This window comes from Labeo rohita, chromosome 7, assembly GCF_022985175.1.
Source record: "Labeo rohita strain BAU-BD-2019 chromosome 7, IGBB_LRoh.1.0, whole genome shotgun sequence".
Lineage (NCBI taxonomy): Eukaryota > Metazoa > Chordata > Actinopteri > Cypriniformes > Cyprinidae > Labeo > Labeo rohita.
The window spans coordinates 38,707,926-38,734,085 of NC_066875.1; the positions used below are offsets into that span (position 1 = coordinate 38,707,926).

General features: G+C 35.7%; 1 protein-coding gene across 1 annotated transcript in view; it reads left to right on the top strand.

Annotated features, from left to right (window-relative positions):
- chd3 (chromodomain helicase DNA binding protein 3) overlaps nt 1-25,923 on the top strand; it is a 57,747-nt gene extending 31,824 nt beyond the window's left edge. The window contains 16 exon segments of the mRNA XM_051113800.1: nt 525-702; nt 1,967-2,053; nt 4,321-4,406; nt 4,808-4,941; nt 5,068-5,212; nt 6,353-6,518; nt 6,617-6,771; nt 9,082-9,319; nt 9,400-9,534; nt 9,772-9,900; nt 13,558-13,666; nt 13,955-14,087; nt 16,979-17,174; nt 18,178-18,341; nt 19,772-19,898; nt 23,962-25,923. Of these exon segments, the coding sequence (XP_050969757.1) occupies nt 525-702; nt 1,967-2,053; nt 4,321-4,406; nt 4,808-4,941; nt 5,068-5,212; nt 6,353-6,518; nt 6,617-6,771; nt 9,082-9,319; nt 9,400-9,534; nt 9,772-9,900; nt 13,558-13,666; nt 13,955-14,087; nt 16,979-17,174; nt 18,178-18,341; nt 19,772-19,898; nt 23,962-24,167 (2,388 nt within the window). The 3' untranslated portion in view covers nt 24,168-25,923.
- Nucleotides 25,924-26,160: the final 237 nt, after the last annotated feature.

Sequence of the window (26,160 nt, forward strand, 5' to 3'; positions counted from 1 at the left end):
ATTGATAATAATAAGAAATATTTCTTGCACACCAAATTAGCATATGTCTAAAGATTGTCAATGATGTCTAAAGGATCATGTGACACTGAAAACTGGAGTAATGGCTGCGGAAAATTACAGATTTTTAAAAATATACTCAAATATTAAACAATTTTTTAAAAATATTTCACAATACTACTGTTTTTACTGTATTTTTGATCAAATATATTCAGCCTTGGTGAGAATGAGACATAAAAAATTGACATTTTTGACATACAGTAATAGTATAGAGCTATAAAAGTAACGTGTCTTAAACAATTTAGTCTTGCAAGAATGTGATTAGAAATGTTTAAGTTATATTTATATCTATATATAGATTTTTCCTTAAAACTCTAGAAGATACTGGAGATTACTGGGGTCTGTTTTCAGGAGAAACATTCTTTAAAGCAGAAGATGTTCTCCATTTCCACTCTATAGAATATTGTTGGTGTCTTTGAGAAACAAATGATATATTAAGGAGATCTCATTTGTTGTTGCGTGTCCAGATAGAGGAGATAGAGAGAGAGATCATTAAGCAGGAAGAGAATGTGGATCCTGATTACTGGGAGAAACTCTTAAGGCACCACTACGAACAGCAGCAGGAAGATCTGGCCCGAAATCTCGGCAAAGGAAAGAGAGTCCGCAAACAGGTCAACTACAATGACGCAGCACAGGAGGACCAAGGTAAAATGTTAAAATGAATTAATTTTAGTCATTTCTTAGTATTTAGAATGTTGAATTTTGCTTCAGCCCTTGAACTTTTTTTTTTAACCTGATGATCATGTTCTCCAGAATAATTTGCAAACAACTCGAAGAGCGTGTTGTGCTTAAACGAAAGAACATCTGACTGTCTGTACAAAGGAGTCACATGGTCTATGTATCAAATTCGATTATTTTATTAGTGACCTAAAAAGAGTCAGCCATCTGCAATATTTTTCTATTTTATGTCAAAATGTTTCTTTGTTGTAAGTTTGTCAAGGATTCAATTGAATTTTGAATCTTGGATTTTCAGTGTGGTCTCAGACTTTTGGACCCCACTGCATTTTAATTAGCCCGTTCTTCTTGCCTACTATTGCAATAAACCATGTTTGTGCTTGTCATATAAATGTAGCATATTATCTCATTTAGATCTCCAAAATTACATCTTGTAGCAGCTTCATTCTTGGCGTGTGGTTTACTACTTTACTTTTGATTGAGTGGGAAAGAAAGACTATATCCCACGCACTGCTGTTTTGGTCAGGTTAGAACAGCCACATGCAGTTGACTCAAAAACGGCTACATCCACAACACCCAGGGGATGCCAGAGTGTGGCAGCTTTTCATTTATGTGTCAAAAAGAGAAAAACAAATGGTCAGGAAGAAGACAAATAACAAAAATGAAAAAGGAGGTTTTCTCCAAAAAGGAACAATATAAAATTTATGGTTTTGTGATGTCGCTTATGGCTGCGTAATTACAGTGATAAGTAAGATAAACTGTAGGTACACATACTTTTCTTTGTGTATCCAAGCAGCCTGACTCGTTGCAGCAGAATATATTACATATGCACAAAGAACAATCTCCTGGCCTTTTTAAAAATTTGACAGCGGCCTTGCTTCGATAATTGACATTTGTGGGTTTTCGTTTTGGTTTAAGCAGTCCTGTGTTTTCCTGTAGGACTAAATCATTCTCTCTGACAGCTGAATTTGAACAGAGCGCTTGTGCAGAGTTAGATAAATGGAGATAAAGAACATTTTGTCGCAAAAGAGCCAAATATGAATCGATCGCATCTGTCTTTTTTCCACTGTTGGAGAAGGTTGCCAGACTGATTTATAAGATTTTGTTGGGCTTTATTTGAGGGTTCTGGTGAATGGAAATTGTTTGACCACTGCTGAACGTGCTCTGTACTGTGGTTTCTTTTTGATTGTTTATTACTGACAGTGCTCTTTTCTCTATGCTGTTCCATATACAGAGTGGCATGCTGACATTTCAGATAACCAATCAGAATACTCCGTGGGCTCAGAGGAGGAAGATGAGGACTTTGATGAGAGACCTGAGGGTGAGTAGCAAACAAACACACTATCAGTTCCCATTCACATATTCTTTTTAGTAACAAAAATAAACATAATAAAGCGTTTAGGGGCCTATGATTTTTTGTGTTGCGGAAAACACACACTGAATTGCGGAATATAGTCATAAAAATGAAATTTGTCCAATTTGGGATGAATAAATCAAAAGTAGGTCAGTCCACTTAAATCACGATATGGACTAGTGTCTGTGAATATTATGACACAGAAATACTATTTAAATACAAACCTGCATGTTCTGCGTGCCTCTGCATGCCTCTGTTTCATTTACTACACACAAACCGAAGCGTGCATGACATTGCCGCCTCAATATATGAGTATGTGAACAAATAAAAATAATATTTAGAACTGCTCTGAGAATCACTTCATGAATATTTTACTGTTTCTTATGAGAAAAACTATCGTCATATCATATACAAACTGAAACTTAATGGTCTTTACAGCAACCTTTTAAAATAAAAGTTTGGTTTAACTTGAACAAACTGTGACAGAAATATATTACTTAATGTATTGATAGTACTACTACTAATAATAAAATTATTATTAAAACATTATTTTTAAGGAATATTTACCAGAAATTATTTATCAGAAAAATTGTAAATACCCAACACAGGATTTCTGGGGAAAAAAAAGAATGATAAAATAATTAATTAGTCATGCTTTTGATTATTAAAATTTTACGAAACCATTAAAATGGAATCCAGGTAATTGATGGAAAATAGAATTTAGTAAAAATTAAAACATTTCATAGAGCCTTAAAAATGTAATATTTGTTGAACTTTTAACAAATTGCTGCTAAATTGTATAAGTTTCACGATTTCAATTAATCCGACATACTTTTTGATTGTGATTTTTTAAATTTAACCATTAAAACAGAGTCTAGAAAAATTAAAACAGAAAAAACAGATTCCAGAAAAAATAGACGGAATTTGGGAAAAATAGAACAGATTTCATAGGGCCATAAATGTTATAACTACTAATAAAATATCATGATATATTATTATTATTATTATTACTTATTATTTATAATTAAGTTATAAATTATTATAAGTTATTTATAGTTAGGTTGGAATAATGTTCAGTTGAACTAACAATAAACAATATGTTTACAGCATTTATTAATTAATTAAGGTTATTGTTATTTCTACATATACTAATAGAATTTGAACTTTTTAAACTGTGTATGTTGACATTAGTTAATGTATTATGAATGAATGAGAACAATATCATATTTATACAATATTAAGTTTATAAAACAATATTATATTTATAAATTAATATTAATGTTAAAATGTTTAATAAAAAATATTTATTCTTAATGTACATGAATTGATACTAATGCTAATGCGTTGACGGATTGAACAATATTGCAAAGTGTTGGAATGGAATATAAAATATATGTGACCCTGGACCACAAAACCAGTCATAAGGTTCAATTTTTTAAAAATTATGTTAGATTTATACAGCATCTGAAAGTTGAATAAATATGCTTAAGCTTGTTAGGATAGGACAATATTTGGCTGAGATACAACTACTTGAAAATCTTGAATCTGAGGGTGCAAAAAAATCTAAATTGCCTTGAAAGTTGTCCAAATGGAGTCCTTAGCAATGCATATTACTAATCAAAAATGAAGTTTTGATATATTTACGGTAGGAAATTTACAAAATATTTCATGGAACATGATCTTTACTAAATATCGTAATGATTTTTGGCATAAAAGAAAATGAGATCATTTTGACCAATACAATGTATTGTTGGCTATTGCTACAAATATACCTGTGCTTATATATGTATATAAATAATCCCCCTAACAAAGAATTAAACTAGTAAAACAATTTCTGCATTTATGAATGTTATTTTTTACAAATAGAGTAAGATTAAAAGTTTAATTAATATTAAAAACTATTAAAATAAAACTGTTAAAAAGTATTCAGTGAGTGTTGCACATGCAAGCTTCACGCACAAATGTACAAATATGACTACAAAACCTTTTGGCTCCTTTTAGACTAATTAAGATATTTATTTGCTCCTTTTGTGCCTCTTTTGCTACCTTGTTGGGACGTCTTGTGGTTTTGTCAGGTTTTGCTTTTCTTCTGAAGACACATTTGCAGTTTATGTATTGCAGCTGTTCAGGATAATGTATCCTTCCTGTGCTGTAACCCTGTTTCCTGATGCTGGCTCAGTGAGATGGACATGTTGAACTGATCTCTTGGCTGACTTTCCTCTCCCCTCGTCCAGGTCGCAGACAGTCACGCAGGCAGCTCCGAAACGAGAAGGATAAACCACTGCCACCCCTGTTGGCCAGAGTTGGCGGCAACATCGAGGTATTTTGCAGTTTTTCTTTATTAGTTCATTTGTGTTGGCACAACTATTGTAAATGGCCATTAAAAGGCATGTTCACATGCTTAGTGTAAAATCAACACACGCCTATTGGTCACAGTTTAATGTGATTTATAGTGTATTTTCCGAGTGTTTGCTTATCTGAAGGTCGCCTGCGTGTCCAGTATATACAGGGTCTCTGGATTCATGCCTCTCATAATTAAATTGACTGACATACAGCTGGAGATAACGGGGCTGCATTTTTCCACTTTTGAGAATTGCCCAGTAACGTTTCATAATGTCACTAAAATCATGTCTGTTTTTCGTATGAGGCCTGATTAGATTAAAACAATTCGCATAAAAATGGAATCTTCTTCCTAATCGTGTGTCTGTGTGTGATTATCAGGTATTGGGCTTTAATACGCGCCAGAGAAAAGCCTTCCTGAATGCTATCATGAGATGGGGGATGCCAGCTCAGGACGCCTTCTCCTCTCAGTGGCTCGTGCGAGACCTCCGTGGCAAGAGTGAAAAAGAGTTCAAGTATGATTTTCTTTACCAGTAAATGTGTTTGGAAAATGTAATTCGATACAGACGTGTGTAAACTTCAGACTTGGGTACCGCTAAGGAAACTTTCTCTCTTTTCCGTTGACTTTGTTTCTCTGGCAGGGCGTACGTGTCGCTCTTCATGAGGCACCTCTGTGAGCCGGTGGCTGACGGTTCAGAGACATTCGCTGACGGTGTGCCGCGCGAGGGGCTCTGCAGGCAGCCGGTTCTCACACGCATAGGGGTCATGTCTCTTGTAAAGAAGAAGGTCAGTATCTATCTGTCTCATTTCAGAGTGATAACAGGCCTTTTGGACTGTGGACTATGCATAGATCACGATGGTTGACCAGATGATTGTTTTTGATTAGCGAGGTTGACTTTATTTATAGTATTTATTTTTAAGGAGACCTATTATGCCCCTGTTTACAATATGTCATATAAGTCTAAGGTGTCCCAGAATGTGTCAGTGAAGTATTAGCTCAAAATACACCACAGATCATTAATTATATAAGATTCTCAAATTGCCTATTTTGAGTGGAAGCAGAAAAACGCTATTTCATACGTCTCTTTACATGCAATGAGCTGCTGCTTCCCGTCCCCTATTCCAAAATGGAGCTGTGCCTGTATAGCTCACATCTCAGATACTCTGATAATAAATTTGTTTGGTTTTGATTATCATGTCTGTCGTGCTTAAATTATGCGTTTTATAGCCATATCAGTTTAAAATTCTGATATACGGTTTTCTTGAGCCGGGATTCGAACTCGGGACGCCCGTAGAGCAACAACGCTTTATGTTGGCACGCTGCCCACAAGGCTATCGGCGCCGACGTCAGTAAGATTTTTTATTAAAAAAATGAATACTTAAACATTCATAGATTAAATTGTTCAGAACTGACAGTGAAGACATCTACGTTGTTACAATAAAAATGAGTTACAATGTTACTATTTTTACTGTATTTTTGATTAAATAAATGTAGCCATGGTGAGGATAAAAAAACGTTTGTCAAATACATTTTACTGACCCTAAACTTTTGACCGGTAGTATATGTTCTTAATATTAATACATTAAATGATGCTTTACCATGCTATGCTTTATATTTTACACAGCTGATAAAATCATCTTGGATAAGTTTTAAGCATCACTGCTACAGCCATACACATTCAGACAGATATCACTGTCTCATTCTGTTTTTTAAGTGTCCTGTTTTGAGTGTTAAAATAGTTAAACTGTAAAACATGTGTTGAAAATCCTGCATTCTTTTTTTGTTGTTGTGCTCCACCTAGCTGTGATAGATAGATAGATAGATAGATAGATAGATAGATAGATAGATAGATAGATAGATAGATAGATAAATGCACACATGCATTTGAGTTTTACTGAGGCAGGTGTGTTTCACATTGTGTGCAGGTGCAAGAGTTTGAGCACATTAACGGGAAATGGAGCATGCCTGAACTCAAGCCAGAGATTACTGTGGACTCCAAGAAATCGTCAAGAGCTTCTTCACCTGCCATTAAGACAGACACTCCCACACCTGAAATGAGCTGCAACAACACACCGTGCACCTCCAAACCAGGTACAAACCCACGCAAAATCCTCATATGCAGCCCGAAGAGAGAATCTCTCACACACACAGAGTCTTCACCTGCCGTAACCTGTAACCTGTTCCCACAGCCACTCCCTCTCCACCTGACAAGATAGAAAAGGGCTTGAAAGAGGTTGAAAAAGACGAGTGTGAATCCCTGACAGAACCAGAAAGAGAGAGAGAGAAGGAAAAAGCAAAAGAAGGAAAGGAGGGGGAGAGTGTGGAAAGCGCAGAACAAGGAGAGGTATGTGTGTATGTGTGTTGCCTACATTTTGGAGACCATCCAACAAGGAAAACAACTTAATAAGCATACCAAATTATGTCTTAATGGAAATGTATGAAAGGTTTGTGTAATGGTTAGGTTTAGGGGTTATAAAATAGGATTAGCTCAATATAAAAAATATAGGTAAGAAGAATAGAAAACAATATCCAGCATAATAAACCAATGTGTGTGTGTGTGTCAGGGTGTGGCAAGGATTATATTAATAGGTAGGTTTAGCAAAACTCTATGTGAACCTTTCTGTATAAATATACTATTTTAAAAAGTGTGAAGGACCATGTGTGTATGCTTGTTTTATGTAGATAAAATTACTGACACCACACAGTATTCATGCTTCCAGCGATGGATCTAATGATCTGTTAAAGAAGTATTTCACTTCCAGATCAAAAATTTACCGATAATGTACTCACCCCCTTGTCATCCAAGATGTCTTTCTTTTCTTCAGTCATAAATTATGTTTTTGGAGGAAAATGCAGTTTCAGTGCAGCTTCAAAGGGCTCTAAACAAGCTCAGCCGAGGAGCAAGGATCCCATCGAGTACATTATCAGTAAATGTTTGTTCTAGAAGTGAACTACTCCTTTAAACATTAAATTATATTGTTTATTTTTAAGTTAGAATAAAGTGACACCTGTGATTTAGTGGCATAGACTACATTTCAGAGGTTTGGGGTTGGTAAAATGTGTTTATGTATTTGAATGAGGTCTCTTGTGTCCCCCAAGGCTCTATTTATTTAATCAGAAATGCAGTAATATCATGAAATAGTATTGCAATTTCAAATAACCTTTTTCTATTTTGATGTATTTTAAAATCGAATTTATTCCTGTGATGCAAAGCTGAATTTTCTGCAGCCATTACTCCAGTCATCAGTGTCACATTCCTTCAGAAATCATTCTAATATGCTGATTTGGTGCTCAAGAAACATTTCTATTAATGTCAATGTTTATTACTTGATTCTTAGTACTGTGTTGTTATCTAAATGATTCACAGCTGTGTTTTTGTTTACTGATAGTTGTTCATGACTCCCTTGTTTGTCGTGAACAGTTGAACTGGCCACAGTTCTTCAGAAAAATATTTTAGGTCCCACAAATTCTTTGGTTTTTCAGCATTTTTGTGTATTTGAACCCTTTCCAACAATGACTGTATGATTGTGAGATCCATCTTTTCACCCTGAGGACAACTGAGTGACTCATATGCAACTGTTACAGAAGTTTCAAACACTCACTGATACTCCAGAAGGAAAAACGATGCATTAAGGGGTGTGAAAACTTTTGAATAGAATAGTGTACATTTTCCTTATTTTGCCCAAATATAATATTTTTTTCATTTAGTACTGCCCTTCAGAAGCTACAGAAGATTTTTTCAGAAGAAAAATTTAGTACTGCCCTTCAAAAAGTTTTCAACAAGCTGCAGCTTTACCTTCTGAAGCATCAGATACTTACATGTTACCCAGAAAAATGGAAAAATTGGAAAGTTAAATTTACCCTGAGGACAAACCTTAACTATCACTAAAAAAAAAAGCTGTGGATCATTTTCAAGTTGACTTTTGAATGGGGTCATTTTTATAAATGTAACTATTATTTTGTCTTGTGGACTATTTGTAAACGTCTTTTGTGTGAAGTAGCTTATTCAGGTTAGTACTAAATAAAAAATAACATGCATTTTGTATGATCCCTCATATTTTGGTAAAATAATGAACATTTTCCAGATTCTGGTGTATGTAAACTTTTGACACCATCTGTATAATGTAAAATATATATGAAAATACAAAACAGTTACATTATTCAAATAGTTATTGCATTACTGTTTTGATCAAATAAATGCAAGTAAATGTGAAATATCCCTCCACTTTATTGTACGAAACAATAAATTGCCATAATCCACAACATGTCCTGATGGAAATATAAAGGCCCAAATCTCCAACAAACTGGGTGTTTTAGCCCCATGCACTTGGTCATGTAATGCAAACCAGCTTTCTTCCAGGATGTCTGAAAAAGCAGGAAGCAAACAGTCCCAAACCTTTCATTAGCTAAGTGTACTTAGCTAAACATCTGCTATAATGTAATATAATAAACATCTGTTGTAAAATAATGAAATTTTGATTTGATTTATTTGTTGTTTGATACAAAATGATTTTGGCTGTTTAGAGCTTGAATGGCCATTCCGGAGTGCCTGAGGAAGCTAGAAATGCCTCTACAAGTATTTGTTTGTAAACAGTAATTTCATCTATGTACATATGACATACAAAAAAGAATGTGTTGCTTTCTCTTTTGCCAGACGTCCACCACAGTTAAAGAGGGTGAAAAAGATCCTGTAACCACCAGTGAAAAAGCTCAGACATCTGAAAGTCCAACAAAAGCTTCTGACGACTCAAAAACAAAAGAAAGCCTTGCCATCTCTCAATCTTCTCCGAAAGAAAAGAGTGAGAAAGAAAAACAAGAGGAGGAGAGTGCTGAAAAAGAGGCCTCCCTGGAGAAAACATCAGATTCTCCATCTGTTAAAGACGAGAGCAGAGGTATCTGCGGTGGGAAATGGCTGGAGTGCCAGTCAGTTATTTTATTGTGATTTGTGTTTGATTGTTGTCTGTCATTACAGAGGCTTTGAAAGGGGACAAGGGAGAGAAAAGAGAGAAGACTGGAGAAGAAAAGGAGAAGAGTGAAGGGTCATCACCTCCCACAGAAACAACAGAAAAGAAAGAGAAATTAGATCAATCTTCTGATGTCAAAAAAGGTGAACGTTACAGTGCTACTCTTTCTTTATATAGTTGCATAGAGAAGAATGAAAGGCTACTGTGTCAAGGTTGTTTATACAGTCTATCATACATTTTCTTAAAAAGCACTTTGCCTAAAGTTGATGGTGCAGCCATCAGTACGACTGAATTTTAGCCTTCATTTATTTTTGTTTTAATGTAGGGAAGAAATAACTAAACACAATGTAAACATGTTTTTCTTTTTCATCGGCCCACAGAGGAGGTAAAGGGTGAAAAGGATGCTGTGAAGGAGGTAAGAGGGCAGAGGGAGGAGGTGCCCAAAGGTAACGGCAAACCCATAGAGCGCCCACGGTTTATGTTCAACATCGCAGATGGAGGATTCACAGGTAAATACAAATGAAACTGTACAAATAAAACTGCTGTGCCATTTTGTCTGCTATAATGCTTTCATTGATTTGCTCAGGGAGGTGCTCAGTATTTGTGTCAATCATCTGAGCCATAAATGATTTTGACCAGCCACGTCAAGTCAGTGCTGAATTTACACAGCCCTACCAAAACACTATATATATATATATATGTATATATAGTGAATAAAATATATGTAGAATATATGATAAATACATGTTGTGCACAGGTTTAAAAAATTATACATACATACAAACACACACAAAATATTTTCTGTATTTTCTACATTGTTGATATCTGTGATCTCTAAAAGTAAACTTCTAAAAAATGTCCTGAATATTTCTACCTCTTTTAACTTTTTTTGCCGTTTTGAAATATATATTTTACCATTTTTTGGTGGATTTGATGAATAAAAAGTTAAGTTAAAAAGAACAGCATTTATTTAAAACAGAAATCTGTTCTAATAATACAAGTCTTTACTATAGATTTTTATCCATTTAACACATCCTTGCTGAATGAACATATTATTTCTTTAAAAAAAAAAAGGAAAAAAAATGTACTGACCTCTTGAAAACTTCTTATTCTTTTTATTCATCATAGTATCCTGAAACAAAATATCACATGTCCCAAAAGAGTTTTCAACATTTATTATAAATCAGCAATTTAGAATGATTTCTGAAGGATCATGTGACACTAAAGACCGGAGCAATGATGCTGGAAATTCAGCTTTGCTTCACAGGAATAAATTATATTTTAACGTATATTAAATAGAAACCTGTATTTTTAAATTGCAATAATATTTCACAAAATAATTTTTTTTTAATTTTGAGACTAATACTATGAATAATTGGTATGCAGTAAGGGTGGATACTATAATGGGAGTATTGAGAATATAAAGGCAGAGTTCAGGAGTAGTAGTCATTTTCCCACAAATTCTGGGAAATTATTTGAAGATGAGTGTAATGACCAATACCAGTCACCTGACTAATATCATCAAGATGCAGATCACTTAAAAAAATATTGTATTTGAGTTTTTCTTACATTTCAAAACTGTTTACTACCCAGATATGCCACAAGTGGTTAAGCAAAAGAAACTTAAAATGCATTAAAAATCTCACTGATTCCAAACTTTTTTTCCTTTGTTTCTTTCTTTCTTTTTTTTTTTTTTGCTGTTTGGCAGGACTTCCTTAGCACTTTCATGAGCTGTGGGCAAAATACACATTTCACACACAACTAATTTTCAAAGGCAGTCAAAGGAGAAAAATGTTGTTTGTTTCCTGATGGTGTAATCATGACATCTACCAGTAGGGGCTAACTGGATTATGTTTAGCAACATAGTTTTTTTTTTTTTTTTCAATTTTGCTTGGTCCTAATAGCACAGAAGTTATACCCTGCAACTTTAAGGATGCAGTTGCAATAATCGTATTGCTAGTTCAGTGGATCACATCACTCATAGTAGCGATTCTGCCGCTTCTAAGTGTCTGGCCATCGTACTCGTTACCACATCTTGACCTTTATCCATGTTTATCCTTAAATCATCATGTTAGTTGTTTGCCAAGTATTGACAAGCACACCAATGTGTGCCAGGTAATTGTGGAAACATTACGTAAAGGTGCTGGCTCATGTAAATTGAAGCATGTACTGTTATGATAAAACGCAGTGGAGCAGTGTGTTGTCGAGGTAAAATGACAGTGTGGTCACATTCTGAAGAGCAGTTTAGCTTCTGTTGAGCGGTTTTACCAGGAACAGCAAGCAGTGATTTCATCTGTCAGTGGTTTACGAAGGCTTCCCTTAGATTAGTTTCCATCGTTCACCATTGATTATTTCCTAAAATGACTTGTGTTGAAATACGAAAACCTATGATTTCATGCATTCTGCTTATATTCATGGTCAATCAGTATGTAAACGTACACTTGCGTGTTTATGTCTGGTGTGCAGATACTGTATAAGTGCATACATCAATATTTCTCTGCGAGACTAATACTATGAATAATTGGTATGCGGTAAGGGTGGATACTGTAATTGGGAGTATTGAGAATATAAAGGCAGAGTTCAGGAGTAGTAGTCATTTTCCCACAAATTCTGGGAAATTGTTTGAAGATGAGTGTAATGACCAACACCAATCACCTGACTAATATCATCAAGATGCAAGTCACTTGAGAAAAAAATATTGTATTTGAATTTTTCTTACATTTCAAAACTGTTAACTACCCAGATATGCCACAAGTGGTTAACTAAATCATAAAATGCAACTGTAAATATTTTAATTGATGATGCAAGTTGCATCAGTTATCAGCAGATATTAGAAGATTTTAAGGTCAGCATTGCATATTTAATTGTGCATGCTTATTTCTCATTTTTACAACTGCCATCATGTAATACTCAAGATAACTGTTAACAAGCGCTGGACAACGATTAATCATGATAAATCGCATCCAAAATAAATGTTTTTGTTTATATAACATACTTTATGTGTGTGTACTGTGTTTATTATGTATAGATGAAGACGCACATATATTATGTACACAAAAACTTTGATTTTGGATGCGATTAATCGCAATTAATCATTGCCCAACACTATCGTTAACACTTTACAATAAGGTTCACTAGTTAACATTAGTTAACTACATTAGATAACATGAACTAAGAATGACCAATACTTCTACAGCATTCATTAATCTTAGTTAATGTTAATTTCAGCATTTACTAATGTATTATTAAAATCACAAATTGTGTATGTTAATGTAAGGCACTGTAAACTAACGTGAACAAGTGACTGTATTTTTAATAATAACATTAAGAAAGATTAATAAATTGTGTAATAAATTTATTGTTCATTCAGTGTTCATTCATGTTAGTTAATACAGTAACTAATGTTAACAAATAACATCATATTGTAAAGCATTACTAGTAGGGCTGTTAAACGATTAATCGCAATTAATCGCATGCAAAATAAAAGTTTGGGTTTGCCTAGTATATGTGTGTGTACTGTGTAATTATTATGTATATATAAATTCAAACACATTTATGTATATATTTAAGAAATATTTACAAGTATATTTATTTATATATATATATATATATTATTTTATTATCAATATATCCAAACTAGTATCAACATTTAATATTAATTTATTTTTTTTTAGCCTTAACACAAAATGAATTGGCTTTTTGGTATCTGCTATTATTTTATTTGTTTTTTTATCTGTGCAATATTTTATCTGTGCATCCCTGATTAAACATTTCCATCTCTTAATATTTACCTTCCCTCTGCTAGCAGGCTAGCGGTCATTTGTCCGGTCTATTATTTTCCAGACCCAGTTACTATAAATAGTTTCAGTTCCCAGAAGCCAATCACTTTAAGTAGTTTAATTTACAACTTTAAAGGAGAACAACTAAACATCAAGGGGTTTATACTTAACGTCCATAAACATTTCACTAGCGCTGAGAAAACATTTCAAGCAAACACTAAGCATGCAGCCCACACTCTTAGAGTAGTTTATAGCTAGATAACTCGATTTACACGCTGGCTAGCTTTGTTGTCGGAGGATTGTTACCTTTTGTTTATTTATTCGTCAGCAGGTATAAACAGATTGTAAATGGTATCTGACCGTGTTGTGTTTGTCTTTTACGCACAGAGCTCCACACGCTTTGGCAGAACGAGGAGCGGGCGGCCATTTCATCAGGCAAGATCAATGAGATCTGGCACCGGCGACACGACTTCTGGCTGCTGGCAGGCATCGTGTGGTATCCTTGGAGATAGGCTGCTGTCACCCTAGAAACAACCCAGTTCCATTAATGTATATTTATACTGCGATTGCTAAATGAACAGTTTGTTTAGAGCTCAAAGCCAAGAAGAACAAGGACATAAAATGAGATGGAAAAAACGTTCCTACAAATACATCCATTTTCTTTTAGCGAATATTATACAGACTGCAAAATTTTTATTCTTTTATTGAAAATAAAGATCGTTCGATTTGAACACATATCATGGTCTAATGTAGTTTGACAGGTTTGCTCCTTGACCTGCTGAAGCCACGGCTATGCACGGTGGCAGGACATTCAGAACGACCCGCAGTTCGCCATCGTAAACGAACCTTTCAAAACTCAAGCCAACAAGGGAAACTTCTTAGAGATGAAAAACAAGTTCCTGGCCAGGCGGTTTAAGGTATGTTGTAAATAAAGAATAAAAATAAAGTTTTGTGTTTAGTTTCTTTACTTTGTGTTTGTTGTGATATCCGTGGTGGAGTTTAATTTGGTTTTCATTGTGGCTTTTGTAGTTATGTTACACTTTTTTGTCTCGAGTTGCGGTAGGTCATTGTTTGAAAGCTGCTTCTTTTGTTCTGTCATTTGTCTCGTAATTATATACTCGTGTGTCTTGTTTTGGCATGCTTCTTGCTTTACCTTTTGCTCTGTTTGTATGATTCCTGCCTGAAGATTTGATCTTTTTAGCACAAAACCTGAATATGCTGACACGCATTCTTGTGAAACAGCCATGTCTCATTGTTTTTCCTGTTTTTCTTTTCATCACATGTTTCATATCCTTTTCTCTACATCCTCCTTTCTTTTCTCAGCCTTTCTCTCTCTCTCTCTTTGTCTTTCTCTTTCTACGCTTACATAATTCCGAATGCGTTGAGCAACCTGAGACCCGCCGTTATTCCAGTGGAACTTCTTTTAATTGGAAGCTGGTGCTTTCTCATGCTCATAAATCACTGGAACGGTTTATCGTTCCAAACGTAATTTTTCTGTCAATTCTGTTCAATAAATTTCTTAATTCTCTATTATTTTGAGGCCTGTGTTTCACTCTCCCTCAATCCAGCTCTGTGTTCTCAATCTTTCTTTTTTTTTTTTATCTTTCTTTGTTCTCTCAGCCTCTTCACTTTTTCACCCGTGATACTTTTTCCATTGTGTTTTCCTCGCTGTCTGTTAAAGCAGGAATTTGGGATTGTGCTTGTGCTTAGATGATGTAATGAAAAGGTTTATGCTACCATTCAAAAGTTTAGCATTAAAAATGCTATTATTCGACAAGGATGCATTAAAGTTCACCCAAAAATGAAAATAACCCCATGATTTACTCATCCTCAAGTCATCCTACACTGTAAAAATTAGGTACAATTTAGAGTAAAAAACGGCAGCTGTGGTTGCCAGAATTTTACTGAGAAAAAAATACGGTAGCAACGTTGTAGGTGTTACGGTTTTAATTTAAATCTACACTTAAATAACGTAATTCATTAATTGATATAATGTTAATGTACCAACCTACTGACGTACTGAAATCTGTTTTGTACCTTTGTAATCCATTGAGAAAGCAGATGGTGATGAGAAAGCAGATGGTGATGAGAAGTCACATGATGAACCAAAGCCCATCACAAGCAGCTTTTAAATATTAACATATGTAGTGTCATATGTAGTATCATTGACACAAACACTAAACACCCATCATAGTAACACACATGAAACTGAAATAATGCAATAAACATTTATTTAACAACTTCAGATGTAACATACAACCCTAATGTACAAAACTGATTGTACAAAAAATCTTCAAAAAACGGTATACTACCGTAAAATTACATGCAATGTCCAGTACATTTTTTAAAAGTATATAGTAGGGGAACTTATCGCTAAACCATTTAACAGGTTTTTACAGCATTTTACAGTCTTTTACTGTTAAATTTACAGTCATTTTTTACAGTGTAGATGTATATGACTTTCTTCTTTCAGACGAATACAATCAGAATTTTATTAAAAATGTCCTGACTTTGAGCTTTATTATGGCAATGAATGGTCGAGATTTTGAAATCCACAGAAGTGCATCCATCCATCATAAAAAGTACTCAACACGGCTCCAGGTGGAGTTAATAAAGGCCTTCTCAAGCAAATCAATGCATTTGTGTAAGAAAAACATCAATATTTAAAACTTTATAACCCATAATCTATGCACATTCATGACAGAGTGGCATTCCAGTGGATAACGTAGGACGTCGGTGAAAATATGCTAGTCTCACGTGAACCAAGTTTTGTTTACAGCAAAGGAAACTTTTAATTCATGACCAGTGTTTTATTTTGCTCTATTCTCTGTACTTCCGCATTCATCACTTCCACGTTCCACTGGAACAAAATGGATCGTAGACAAATGCATCGTTTCGCTTCAGAAGGCCTTTATTAACCCCCTGGAGCTGTGTAGAGCACTTTTATGATGGATGGATGTACGTTTTTGGACTTCAAAATCTTAACAGCCATTCACTGCCATTATAAAGCTTAGAAGATTCAGGACATTTTTTACTATGACTCTGATTGCATTAGTCTGAAAGAAGAAAGTCATATACACCTAGGATGGCTTGTGGGTGAGTAAATCATTGGGTAATTTTCATTTTTAGGTGAACAATATGACTTATTCAAACGTGATGGTAATTTGTTACAAAAGATGCTTCTATTTCTGAGAAAAAAGATTTAAAGTAGGTCTGTCAAACGAATAATCATAATTAATTGCATATAAAATATATACAAAAATATATGTGTGTGTACTGTGTGTAATTATTATGTATATATAAATAGAAACACATTCATGTATATATTTAAGAAATATTTACAAGTATATGTATTTATTATAATATTTATATGTAATTTATATTATATATAAATACAAATATTTTGTACAAAACATATGTCTCTCAAATATATACATTTATTAGTGTGCATTTATATATACATAATAATTACACACAGTGCACACACATTTATTAGACAAACTCAAACTTTCCTTTCGTATGCGATCACAATTAATCATTTGACAGCCCTAATTTAAAGCTTTCCAACTGTTTCCAACTTTTTTAGTTTAAATATATAGTGCTTTATTTAGCGTTTCTTTTGAATTTAATGTCTTTTGAAGCACCGTTGCTTTTTTACCATACAAATTTAGATGGTCATTTTTAGCTGTCGTGCCACATCAAGTAGTTAGTCGGTTGCCTGAACAACTAGATGACTAATTTTTTAAACATCTAGTTTTACACATCTCTAGATCTAAGATCTCTCTCTCATTCTCTTTCTCTCTCTCAGTTGCTAGAGCAGGCCCTGGTGATAGAGGAGCAATTGCGTCGGGCTGCATACCTCAACATGACCCAGGACCCCACTCACCCGGCCATGGCCCTGAATGCTCGCTTTGCTGAGGTTGAATGTCTAGCCGAGTCCCATCAACATCTCAGCAAGGAATCGCTCGCAGGAAACAAACCTGCCAATGCTGTCTTGCATAAGGGTGAGGAAAGCGTGTGTGTGTGTGTGTTTGTGTGGGATTTAGCTCATAAGTATCTATAAATGAAAAATGAGAGGGAATATGTTTGTGTGTAACTCTGACAAAGTTTGCTGGCGTCTTAAGGGTCTGATAAAAGGCTTCTGGATAGATCCAGTGGGACCGGTGTTCTTGCCAGCTCTGATATGGGAACAGTTTAAGAACACAAGGCATTTTTAATGTCCTGGAGTTTTCTCAAGCGTGTTGTTTAATCTCTACCGATAAACCATTTATTGGATACCAGTTCCCATTGGCTTATCACATGTAGTATTGTCTGCGATTGCTGAGAGAACTGACAATAAATTTACTTTTGACCATTAGAGTTCACTATGTCACTTTTAGTTAGCTTTCTGAACTGTCGATTGGCTTTCAAGCTGATAATGATTAAAAAACATTAAAAATCTGTTCAAAAACTTTTGACTGGTAGTGTATTTTAGTTTTAGTAATTTTTTTAGTCATGTTTTGAATATTTCATTTTATGTTTTCATTTTAATTTTAAGTTTTACTAATGTTTATTTCAAATTGAAGTTCATGTAATATTTATATTTCATTTTATTCCAGTTTTATTTTAATTCAGTAAATTTCGCTTTTAGTTAACAGCAACAACAATGTTCAGAATCTTTCTTCAAACAGCAGGTGACTGTGTTTAGGAAATATTTATTCTAATTGTTTTCAGGCTTAATGAATTTCAGAGTATACAGTAAAAAATACAGTAATGTTTCACGCTCTTTTAGTTGTTAAATTCGACATTCCCAATACCTGTTCCTAGCCTTATTTATCAGTACATGTAATTCCAAAAAAGTGTATTCATAAAGGTTTGAAGCAAAAAGATGCATTTGATTATGTTAGGCAGCCTATAAAAATAGTATTCATTCTATTAACAATTACACTTACAACTTTACAACCAAGTCCTCTCTGACTCTGTTAGTTTCTACAGTTTTTCATGTTGTAATGATGGATATTTTTGTAGTTCTTAACCAGCTGGAAGAGCTTTTGAGTGACATGAAGGCAGATGTAATGCGGCTCCCAGCCACTCTCTCTAGAGTCCCACCGATCACAGCCCGCCTGCAGATGTCAGAGAGAAGCATCCTCAGCAGACTGGCCAACAAAGGCAATGAGACACACACACCACCGGTAAATACACTAACACACATGAATGTGCACATTCACACAGATAGTAAATAATCAGACCCTCCTGTTTTTCGCGATTCCACGATCACAAAATCAGCAACGTCGCATTTTTTGTGATCCTGCATAAGTTGACATTTCACTGTAAAATAATCGCAAAAAAGAAGGTCTCACAAGAAAAAAAAAAAAAAAAAATTAATTAATTAATTTAAAAAAACACTAAATTATAATTACTAACTGAAATGTAACAAATTTTACTGAAGCTGTAATGTATTATTTTTTAAGATACAGATATGCGCACGTGTTTGGTGTGTGTGAAACAGTGAACACAAAACTTTCGCTGGAGTCTGCCATTGGACCGGCAAAGCAGTTTCCCTGAAGCATTGTCTCTGATCTGTCATTTAGCCTATTACATGGTCACGGTCAAGACCCCACCGTTCGGCATGTGATTTTGCAGATTAATTTGCCAATGCACACATTCAAGGTATTTAAAACCACAAGAAGGAGAAACGAAACAGAACTCGATTCGTTACTTGCGCGCTGTTCTTGCATACGCCCGAAGCGCGTACAAGCACAGAAAAGTGTTTCAGACAGCGCGGGATACCAAGTTGATTCCTCTTTCACGTCTCCCTGCGTTTAAGATGCATAAGCATGGGGGTTTGCGGTTACGTTGCAATAGTGGAAGTATTTCTGTTTTAAACCATGAAGGCGAGCCAATGGATATCAAACTTTGCACAATAGTTATGCTGGTGAACGTCTTAACTACAGTTTTAACTTTACAATTCACTATACAGAAAGTCAAAGTAAATAAAGGGTTTTCTAACGCTGCATTCACGGCACATATTCTCTCAGAGACTAATCTACTTCAAAATGTGCTGATAACAGTATAATAATTGTAATAATTTTAATTTCAGGCCTATAGTCCCCCTGGTCCGCGAGAATATTTTTTAAACAGCAACCGGTCCGTGGTGTAAAAGAGGTTGGAGACCCCTGCTGTAAATTCATGAAACAACAGTAGCAGCAGCAGCAGACAAAACTTATTTGTCCTGTTGTCGTTTGTTTCGTAGCAAAATAAACAAACGTCATACATTTTGTTAGTTCTTTGTGTCATGTAAGACTATTATGAATCTAACATAATATAATCTGGTAAATGTGCTATCATAATTATTAAAAAAACATCGCAAATTTAGCGCAAATTTTTGGAAATTACCCCCACAAAATCGCGAAAAAAAATTTGCGAAATTCTGGAGGGACTGAATAATTATACTGCCACAGGTTGTTCAAAATTGATGATACTGAAAGGAATTAATAAATTATATAAAAAAGTAAATATTCTCTTATATGTTGCAGCCATTTGCCATTAATAAAATGTGTAGTGTTTCAAAGCTGCCCTTTGGTTTATGACACACACTCTTTCTCTTTCTCTCTTTATCTAGCCTATTCCTCCAGGCCCATACGCCACCCCGCAAAATTTTGGCCCTCCCTTCACACCTGCACCTTCAGCGGCTCTCACTCTGGCTGGGGCCAACTACAGCCAGATGCCCCCTGGCGCTTTCATATCAGGTCAGTTTTGCTGAACCGTCCCCAGAAAGGCACAACAAAACAGCCTCCAGTGATCTCATACTCTGGTTACTCTGAACCATCATAAAGGCTTTTTATTTGCACTAATGAAAAAGCAGATCAGTGTTTGTTAACTGCTCATATTAAACATGAGATGTTTGTGCACAAAAGCACTTCAAGGCAGTAAAACTATTTATTTGATTTTTCATGATTTTAGAAACGGTCCAACTGTGTGTGTTGTGCTGTCTGTGTGTATACATGATATGAGTGTCTCAATGTCTTTTTTGTAAGAAATAGATAGGTTCTGAAATGACAAGTTTAATTCAGAGTCTAATTGAAATCTGTTTTGACCAGCTGGGGGTACTGATGTGTTTGTTTGGTTGGTTTAAATTTGAAAGGCAGATTTGCTTACCATCTGTTGATCATGGCAGTCTCAAAATTTGAAAACAAAGTACTGCTTGTAAGCAGCTCTGGATTAGAGCATCTGCTAGATGGTGAAATGAAGTTCATTTTTTTGGATGTTAAATTCTCCTCTCGCAGCTTAATATGCAGAGACAGCTATAAGTAGGCTATTCATAGGTTGATTCTGCCGAAAAATGTAAACACTGTGGCTCTGTGGTGCTATCAAAACATTGGTCTGCAAGTTCGAGCATCCAATGGCATGAGTTAGGGGCGGAGCCAAGTGTTTGGCCAGCCAATGACGGATGGAGGGTGGAGTGTTCTAAAAACCTGTTTGCAGACAGTCATTTTTGCAGTTCTTTTTGGTGACTCAAGTGGTGTAGAATGTACTTTACCTTCAAGGGCTGAGGAATTCTTGGTAAAAAATATAATAATGTTTCACGTTCTTTTAGTAGTTAAATTCAACATTCTTAATACCTGGTCTCCTGGTCTTATTTATTAGTACATGTAATTCTAAAACAAAGTTTGTTTTCATAAAAGTTTGAAGCAAGATTCACTTGATTATCTTAGGCAACCTATCAACAGTATTCTTTCTATTAACAAATAAAACTTTTAACTTTACAACCAAATCCAGTCTACTCCTGTTAGTTTCTACAACTGTGGCTCTGTGGTGCTATCAAAACATTGCTTTGCAAGTTTGAGCATCCAATAGCATGAGTAAGGGGCGGAGCCAACTTTTAGGCCAGCCAATGACGGATGGATAAGGGAGTGTTCTGAAAACCTGTTTGAAAACAGTCATTTGTGCAATTTCTTTTGGTGACACAAGTGGTGTAGAATGTACTTTACCTTCGAGGGCTGAGGAATTCTTGGTAACGTTAGTAAAATGAAAGCAGATTTGTAAGTAAATGCATAATACACATATAAAACACCAGTGAATTTGGTTTTAGCAGCAAAAATGAATGAATGTTTTTAGAGCTGCAAAACGATTAGTTGCGATTAATCAATTCAAGTAAAAGTTTGTTTTATTATGTATATCTGAATACACACACATACATGTATATATTAAGAAAATGTTTAAATGTAACATATTTATATATAATATAAAACGTGTTTACATACAAATACATTTTTTTAAATATATACATATATGTGTGTGTATTTATATATACATAATAAACATAAACAGTACACACACATATAGTATGTAAACATAAACTTTTATTTTGAATCGATTAATCACGACTAATCGTTTTGCAGCTCTAATTTTGCAAACTTCTCCAACAAAACAATACTGACTTCTTTTACTCCTACAAACATCCAGTCAGTAAGCAAATGAGCTGTTCATGCAGCAGATGTTTCACAGATTGAAACCAATACGAGTTTTTTTTTAACTGATTTCTTAAAAGAATCAGTTCAAAAGAGTCATCTGTAAACCAGACTACACCAGTCTGTTAATTTAGCATTATTTATATACTATTATAGATATTATTAACATTTTTTTTATATTTTCAGTGTTAATTTTCATTTTAAATTTAGTATACATTTTAGATATTTTATAGGTTTTTTTATATTACTATTTAGGCTTAATTTATTTTCAGTAATCTAAGTGATCTTAGTGATTCAACTTATTTCATTTAGTTTCCAAGGCAACATTTGTAATTTTCGGAACTTCTTAGTTTAAGTTTTTCGTCTGATATTGATATTTTACTTTATTTCAGCTGTATTTCAAAGAACAAAAGTGTTTTTATTAGTTTTAGTAGCAAGCAGTGATTTATTAGTGGACAGCACTTCATAACTTGACCATGATTTACGTGGCAAAATCCACACGATTCAACTTCCCTCTTTTTTTTCCCTCTCAGTCTATTTGTATTTATGTGGGCGTATATGTGGGTGTACAAATGCTGTATTTCACAATAATTTGTGAGGTCAGTGTATGAGAGGCTGGATTTGACATAAGCTCTTTGAAGATGTAGTGTTTGCTTCCTAAAAAGCTTTAATCCATTAACAGACTTTTGATGGGCCTGAAATGATTTCAGCGTTTAGTAGTTTACTATTTAGTTTTTAAACCGTAAACACGGTTGCAAATGTAGTCCTTGCTCAATATGTCACTGTTCAGAAATGCAAGCACATGTTCTGTCCTAAGTGAAAAGAAAACACTGACATAAGTCACACTTTATGTATTCATATTTCTGCAAAAATATGATTCTGGTTAGCACACTTAATTGCATTTTAATTTGAGAGGGCCCCTGTGGAATTTTGGCCAAATTATTTCACGTTCTCCATCTTTGGTCCAAGAGAACAGATTAGCTCTGCCAGTGAGTTTATTGTTTCAATATTAGCTCTGTAACAGCATATGTGTGCAGGAAGCACTGAGAAGAACAAACGGAGTTGTTTTTGTTTGCCGTTTTATGTTTATTCTATCAGAGGCCAAATTCCGTCCATCGTCCCGACTGTTTTTACCCGTACAGAGTCGAAGGTTTTTGGATCGAGTGTCCTGATACCAATCTTTCTACCACAGCGTCTAAGGGAGGCATATTTTCTTGCCATGGTGCTTTTTCTGAAAATGTCATTACAGTTATCCAGAACCGTAGCCGTGCCAGGAATCGCTCAGCCGAGGGAACATTTTTTTGCTTTTCTACTCAGATATTTTTAAGAGAGTAAAAGAAAAAAAAAAGAAAGAAACACAAATGTGCTTGTGCCTTTGCGCCGGTTTTTTAAACCCCCTGGAGGCAGAACTAGATTCTTGCTCGCTCGCTCCCTCTTTGTCTGTGTCTCTCTCTTTCAGTCTCTGTCTGTCACTGAAATAGCCCCAGACTTCAGATCCTGGTGGGTGTAGAGGCTGATTGGGTTTGTTGAGGCTGTACACGCTGAACCCTTGCCTGGCTAAAAATATGCCCCGCTTGGGGCCCGTTTGAACCCTCTGGTCCCTGATTAAGACAACTGCGGTGACCCCAGTTTAAACCGAGCCAGGGAGCGAGATGAAAACAGCATGCCAGACTAAACAAAAAACGAGAGAGAGAAAGAGATATAAAAGAAAAGAGAAAAATGAAGGACAGACTGTGTTGATCTGTTTAACGTACTCCATAATAGGACATTTTTTGGAGCCGCTCAGACATCTCTCTGAAAGACAGAGGAAGAAGTGAGAGGGAGGAGAGAGACAAAATGGAGTGTGAGCTCCGCTTTGCCTCTGTTAAAATCCTAGCGGACCCTGTAACATCTCCCTCAATCATTCTTAAAGTTGTCAAAAAATAAAGACCTTGGCGAGCACATCTTGTTTTCTTTTTTAAGTCATTGCCACTTAAACTCTTAGCGTTTTACATGTCATGAACTTCATGGAGCAAAAGGTTTTAGACACGTTATGTCAACGCAGATTTCTTTGGCAAAAAAATGGCCGAACATCTATTATTTTTACATGTATTTTTTACTTTATTTTTTTTACCTTGTGACAGTTCAGTGCGTCACTGCTCTCGCAGCTAGTGGATGTCCTCACTCTGGCGGGAGACACAAAACTGGGAGATTTTGTGCTTTTTCTTTGTTCGAGAGAAGGCCTCCTTCCAGCCTATGGGTTTTTCTGTTTTCTCTATATTGAGGACTGATACTATGCCGCTGATTGACCGCTCCCTACCCCCCCCAGTGTCTACAGTCTGCCCCCTTTCTGCCTCCACAGAAGCTTCATCCTGCCTGAAGACCAAGGAACATGACGTGCTGCAGCGCCAGAGGGTGGTGGACCTGTGGAAGGACGGCAAGTCGGAAGGGTCAATCGGGCAGGAGCTTCGCATGCCCAAATCCACCGTGCACAGCATCATCGTCAAGTATCGCCTCAGCAACACGGTGGAGAACCTGCCGCGCAACGGACGGCCCAAAAAACCGTGACCTGAAAGAGACAAAGTGACCGTAGAACGTGAGGGGGAAAGAGGCTAGAAAAAAGAAAAAAAAACAATAAATTAGGAATGAATTAGTATGGGCGGGAACAAAGAAGTGGGAATGTCTGAAAATATAAGATCCTCTTCAGGCGAAATGCTTAATAATAGACAAAACGAGCAAATGCGAAAGGGAGAAATGAAGTAGGGAAAAGGGAGCTGAAACAAGAGCCGTATGGACGACAAAAACACAGACCTCTTCTTCCACTTCTGCCCTTTCCAGCACTTTTTTTTTCTCTCTCTGTATCTCTCCTCCACTCTCACTCTCTCTCCCCTTGCCCCCTCCGTTCCCTTTCTTTCATCTGTCCGTCCGAGAGAAGTCCCAGCAGATTAATTTTTCATTTGGCCGAAGGAGCGAGAGTGCTCGTTTAAGTGCTCGAAACCTTCCCTCCCTAATTCCACCACAAATCACTATTTCTCTGCATCCCTTTATACAGTATCTCTCTTTCTTTTATCATTTATCCGCTCTCCTGCTCTCTTTCTCTCTCACACGCACATGCAGCCTCGCAATGTCAGAAGTGAAGGATTCCAAAGACGGCAGTTTTTCCAAAATACCACAAGCTTGTTTTCTGTCATTAAAACCCCTGACCCAATCAAAACTGTTTTGGAACTGAGGCACAGTGGAGTGGAACTATCATTTTCCTGGAAACTGCGGACCTCTCAAAAAACTCTCCAGCCACGGACTCTCTGCGTCGCTAAACCAGGACTGTGAAATGTTAAAATGGCACGAAATCACTTCATATACATAAGCATGAAGACCTTTCATCGCAGCAACCTGTCCCTGTAGCGTGATGCAGGCGGATATACATCTGCACCTGATCTAAGATCAGCTGTATGATTTTCCAAAAGCCAACTTATCAAAGGAATGCTCTGATCCTGGGTCAGAAGACCCTCATGCTGAGCGTGCAACCTGTCCAACCAAATTCCTGCGCTGTGCTAGAGCCAGATTCAATCCCCAGCAGGACGTTTACACAGTACACGACTGTTGTATGAGAACTCCCTGCATTCTACAAAAATGCATAAACACACCCACATGTGCACACTCACGCACGCTCGAGAGCCACTTAAGTAGCTCTGTATTTTCCACCACATGGTGTGTTTTATTGTAGTTGAGTGAGTGTGCGTATGCGTGCGTGGTCTTGCAGTAGCAATGAACTGAAGCTAATTGTCCGTGTGTTTGTGCTTGGTTGGGGTTGATATTGTACAAGTGAAGATTCAGGGCTGCTGGTGTGTGGCTTCTTCTGTGTGAGTGATTAATTGTGTGAGTGTGCTGGTTGTTTGAATAGGCTGGGTCACTGAGGCCGGCTGCCATCTCTGCATGTTTTTCTGGTTTACTGAGACGTAGAGAGGCTGAGACTTGAGGCAGAAGAAAAACTTGGTGCCCTCAGATAATGTTTGGTCAGAGAAAGATGAATGAAAGGCAGACAGTCTGAGAGATCAGAATAACAGTTTCATGGGCGACTAGTGGATGTTTTGATAAGCGATTAATGTGTTGATTATTTCTTTAATTAATCAGGATGAAAAAGGCATATTTATTTTCTGTGTTTTATAAAAGCAAGTTAACCAACATGTTGCCCAACATGTTCTCTTCCAAACTGAACTGCAAATTGAAGGCTATAAAACAAATATACACTACCGGTCAAAAGTTTGTGAACAGTAAGATTAATAATGTTTTTTTAAAGAAGTCCCTTCTGCTCACCAAGCCTGCATTTATTTGGTCCAAAGTACAGCAAAAATAGTTATATTTTGAAAATTTTTTACTATTTAAAATAACTGTTTTCTACTTGAATTTTCTGGATTTTTAGCATTATTACTCCAGTCACATAACCCCCCCCAGATAAATGCTGATCTTTCTACTCATCAAAGAATTCTAAAAAGTGTACTCAACTGTTTTAGATATTGATAATAATAATAAATGTTTCTTGAACAGGAAATCAGCTTAATAG